Consider the following 5,000-nt stretch of genomic DNA (forward strand, 5'->3'; position numbering starts at 1 on the left):
AACGAGATTACATAATAATGGCAGTTATCTAAGAAAACTAACCGCACTTCTTCACAACACGCCCTTGAAAATGTGCAAGAAAATTACCTCACGACTACATAACCTGCGCTTGATATACCTTACATTCGCAGGCTTATTCTCCAAGTGACATGCGTAACGAACGGAGGGAGAGAGTTCTGTTATCACAACCCCGGAGCCTACAAGATCAACATTTTCCCGGATAAAACAACCAAAGTTACTTAACAACACCGTCATCATCGTAAGGCCCGCCTACATCCCGTAACGCATTAGTCGTGGGAAAAGGCGAAAGGGTCGCCAGCAGATTACCCGCAGGTATAACCACATCTGTTATATCAAGGTTGTATAGTAGTCCGTCTCCGTCTAGTACTGGAGTGGAAACGTATTTCTCACGGCGCGTTTCCTCCCGAAATGCACACATACCTTAAAGAAAAACACTGCAGGACTGGCAACAAGCTCGGTTTTAATCGTGCTACCGTCTTCGACAGATTAATTTTGCTTCCCCTCTGAAGAAATAGAAAAGGAAACCAGACTACGGCTGTCTGAAACTGCCTGAACCAAAAGAAGACACACAATCTCGACACAATTCTCGCAAACGGGAATCAATACTGCGCAGGGCTGACTCAACGATAAGCCCACACACTCTTGGCCTCGACTTCAGTGGTCTTGTATCAATGGCCTGTGCTAATATCACTAAGCTGGTGTCGAATCCACGGAGGTTCTTCATAACTCCGTTGAAAATCCACTTTAAATACGCTGAAGTAACTCTGAAATCCGTTACATCCAGTGACGAACATCGTAGACCTAATGTTTACAATCACGTGTTCCCTAAGCTTGAACGTCTCGCATCTATCTTGGCCGAGATACCAGGACTGTGACATTCAGATAGCATAGAATATAAGAAAGACCTTTTAGATCGTACACGAAATCTTTATACAAAATATAATAAAGAGGAAATGTATTACAAGAAGCACCGAGTGATTTTTTTTTTTTTTTTTTTTTTGCTAAGTATAAATTTAAAAGACCCTTAACCTACAAAAAGGATTATTTTAACAAAATAGTGTTGACCTAAATAGGCAACGATTACCAAGATTACTCAAATACCACGTACTAAACCTTGTACCACAAAAAATATCAACTACCCTCGTTTTTCGTATAGACGGACTGAGAAAACCCCCCTGCTATTTGGCAGCTATTAAAGTAAATAAAGCTTCCAGTTCAGGTCGTACAGTGAGGCCAGGGAGCAGGGCCACGAGGGAGAACCCATTGCATAACAGATCGTTCAACAGTTGTAAAAAAACAAACTGAACCGATTCTGAACACATTCCGTTGACAATTTGGTCAAGGTCGCATCCCGGGACGGTTTTGTCCACTTGATGTCTTCGGGTAAGAAGAAAGGGGTAGGGTAGAAAAGGAGCGTAAAGGAAAATATATAATATGAATTTTTTTGTTAGCTGTATCTTTGCGTGATGCCATGCGATTCAGCCTTCATCATGGCCCTTGTGCACACGTGACCTGCAACACGCTATCTTGACTCCTTGCTTGCACTTGCCCGCGTCATTACCAGGCCTCCGGAGCTCATCATGAAGTCATGCGGCACATCTGTACACGCACGAACAAGCAGATGGCCATGCGTGTACAAACAGAAGCGTGTGCGCGTGTAAACATTCCACCGACAGTCAGAGACGTAAACCATATTTCATAAGCTCATTCATTCCGACAGTGAAGCCAAGGCGAACCGACATACACAGAATGATGCGGGCGTCCTCTTTGTATATTTAAAGGTTAGTGTATGTAACTATCATCCACACAGCCATACTCGCAGTCAGGCAAAAGATGAATTTCTCAACGTGTAGCATTTCTCTGAACATTAATTCACGACATACATTTTAAAGCAAACATATACATTTCCTTACCACATTAATATCACATGACTTTGCAACATCAAATCACAAGAAAACATTTTTTTAGACAAATAATTTGGAAGTGCTTCGTTCTAATCAATTTTAGTCTCCAATTGATTTAAAATCAGCTGAGGTTTCATAAGACAAACTAGCAACGATAAAACGACACAAAAGGTTGATGTCGATCATTCTCAATATTTACCTTTATCCACGAACACTCGAGCAGGTTTCTTCGTCCCTCCTCGGGTCCTCTCTGTCTCCATTTTCCTCTTGCTTCTCCTCTCTGTCACCTTCGTCTCCTCTTCCTTCGTCTTCGTCCCTTGCTCTTCTTCGATCTTAGCATCCTCTTTGACAACTTTTCCATCATTCTTCTCATTGATTTCTTCTTCAACTTCTTTTGGCGATCCTGGCGTCTGGTCTGTTTCGTTTTTCGCAACTGCATTGTCTTCCATCTTCACATTCTCTGTAATGCCATCTTCATCACTTTTCATCGACTGCTTCGATTCGTCGCCTTTAGCAAGTTCATTCACTTTGGGTTCTACCTCTTCCTTCTTGTCTGAGATCAGTTCCTCTTTATCTGTAACGATTAAACCTTCACTGGCGTTGCCATTATCAACAGGCTCTTTTAGCTGACTATCATCGCTCATAGCACATTCTTCCCTCATGGTCTGGTCTCCATGTATTTCTTGGTCTTCCACGAGATCCACCTCTTTCATTGTTTGGTCGTCTAGAGGTGTCTCCTTCATTTCTTGATCGGCTGAAGAACACTCTTTCATCCCTTGGTCGTCCATTGGAATGTGCTTCCCCTTCAGGTCGTCCGTGGGATCCGTCTTCTCAACAAATTCTTTCAAGAGGTCTTCCTTCATCCCATGATCGTCTAAGAGATAATCTTTCATAACGAGGTCGTCAAAAATATCGTCTCTCATCCCTTGGTCGTCTAGGTCATCCTTCATGCTCTGGTCGTCACTCATAGCAATATCCAGGCTGTGATCCTCGTCTATGGACACCTCCTTCATACTCAGGTCGTCGTCCACTGTCGAGAAATATTTAGTGGAACAGTCGTCCTTGAAGGCCCCCGACCTGTCACTGTCTTCTATTGTGAAAAGGCTCTCTGACAAGCTGCTGTCGTTCATGTCGACGGCGCTCTTTCGGTCTTCCTCGAGCGGGCAATCATCTCGTTGTAGCAGATCAGTTTCGCCTTCTCTGGGATGGCAGTTGGCCGCGGGCTTTTCTCCTTCTTGGCCTCCTTTGGCCGCTCCTTCTACGCTGCTCATATCGAAGTCTCCGCCGCTAACGTCTGTTCCCGTGTCGCCTTCGACCGGCTCACTCGAGAGGGCGTCGTCGATTACCGTCGTGTCGTCGTCCTTAAGGGTGTACTCCCCTTCGATCGACTCGTCTTCGTCCAACTCATCGTCGTCCTCTTTCTGCGCGTCGCCGGTGTTGGCGACACCGCTTTCCTTCTCCTTCTTATTTTCCTCCTTCGTCAACACGTGTGCAGTCCCCGCGCCCTGCTTTTTCTTTCCCTGCCCCTCCTCTTTGTCTGGTTCCTTTCGCGAAACCACTTCTCTCGGCAGTTTCCCCGCGCATTTCGCTGTCTCCTTGCGCAATTGCTGCGGTCGCAAGTGGGATAATTTCGGCGCCGGGGGAATTTTTCGCGGCTCCTTGGCGTGTGGGGGAACTTTTTCCGGTGTTCTTCCCCTAGTCTGCCTCGAGACGGCTTTCTCGTGAGGGTCCTCGGACTTGGTATGGAGGGCCGGATGCTCCTTGGCAACCATTTTCTTGGGTTTGATCTCGTTATCCGAGTTGCTCCTTTCCGATTTTTTCCTCTTCGGGATGGTTTTGGATTCTGTTTTGGTGTCCACCACCTGCTTCTTTTTAGGCACCTCTGGATCCCTCGGTCTCTTGGCATCATTTTTCTCCTTCTTTTTAACGTCCTTGTTATCTATTCTGGTTACTGTATTCTCGCTGATCTTTCTAGGCCTATTCTCGTTGGCTTTTACTATTTTGCCATCTTTTCCTTTAGGCTTCAAATTAGGGGTCACAGGCCTGCCGGGAGGAGCGATGTTCTGCTCCGTCCCCGTGTTGCTCCTCGGCAAGGGCGGGAGTCTATCGGCATGTTTCAGCCTTGTGGGCGACGCAAGGGTCGGGGACGCAATCTTTGAAGCCTGAGATGCAGCTGTCTTCTTCGGAGACGAGTTCGCTGAACTGGAGGTCGACGTCGGCAACTTGGAAGGCAGGACAGGAGACGTCTGACCGGAGTGGCTCGTGGGCGTACGCACTCCAGGGATCTGCGACGCCCCCGGCGATACAGCAGAAGGTTGTTTGATTTGAAGCCCTGATGTAAAGTTAGGGGTGGACGTGTGTTTCGGGGAAGTCACTAAGGTTTGGGGAGTTGATGCCGTCGTCTGCGTCTGCGGCGGCTTCGAGGGCTGTGGCGGGTGTCGCTGCGAGGCGTGCGACTGGGTGGAAGGTAGTCGGTACCATGTCGTGGTCGGGTTTTTGACGGGCATGTTGACGACCGGCACTGTTTCACGACCAAAACGACTGTTTACACGTATGGGGACGTGTCTCTACCTTCTCTCAACTAGTAGTCAGCAGATAATTTACTAAACAAAACCACTACAGCCATTCCGTGAGTCGACGTGACACAACACGAAGTTTTGCAAGGCAAGCTCACGGCAACTTCCGCCGGTCTTCCAAATAGTACCTGGTACCTGCTTACATGGAGACCCACTCGACTGCCTTCTCCAATGCCCTCTGGAACTCGGGCGATTGTCGTGGATGTCGTGATAATAAACTCCTTCGCAGTCGATCCTTTCACGAAGGATAGCGGCGAGGGGCAGTACAGGAAAGTGTTTAACGTGACGACGATTAATATCCCCGTCACATAATCAATCTTGACTTCCTGTAGATGTCGTAACTGTTACGTTATGTTCAACGCTCAGATATTGTCGATCTAATTCGATTCAGTTCGCTGTCGTTGACGTTTGGAGGATATATATACTCTATATATCAAGGAGGAGTTAATATCACAAACAAACTTTTTCTCTCGATACGGGAAAAAACATGTATTCCTTT

The 5,000-nt window shown here is 46.8% G+C and overlaps 1 protein-coding gene across 6 annotated transcripts in view; it reads right to left on the reverse strand.

Annotated features, from left to right (window-relative positions):
- LOC122252199 (uncharacterized) overlaps positions 1 to 5,000 on the reverse strand; it is a 450,493-nt gene that overhangs the window by 338,189 nt on the left and 107,304 nt on the right. For 2 of the 6 annotated variants that reach the window (XM_086530455.1, XM_086530454.1), the window contains exon 1: positions 2,125 to 5,000. This exon is cut by the window's right edge and continues 378 nt beyond it. The exons of the other annotated variants lie outside the window; for them this stretch is intronic. In XM_086530455.1, the coding sequence (XP_086386581.1) occupies positions 2,125 to 4,432 (2,308 nt within the window). In that variant the 5' untranslated portion in view covers positions 4,433 to 5,000. The remainder of the gene's footprint in view (positions 1 to 2,124) is intronic. 6 annotated transcript variants of the gene reach the window in all.

The sequence above is a fragment of the Penaeus japonicus genome, unplaced genomic scaffold, assembly GCF_977035675.1.
Source record: "Penaeus japonicus unplaced genomic scaffold, GWHDUDI00000001_assembly GWHDUDI00000033, whole genome shotgun sequence".
NCBI classification, from domain to species: domain Eukaryota; kingdom Metazoa; phylum Arthropoda; class Malacostraca; order Decapoda; family Penaeidae; genus Penaeus; species Penaeus japonicus.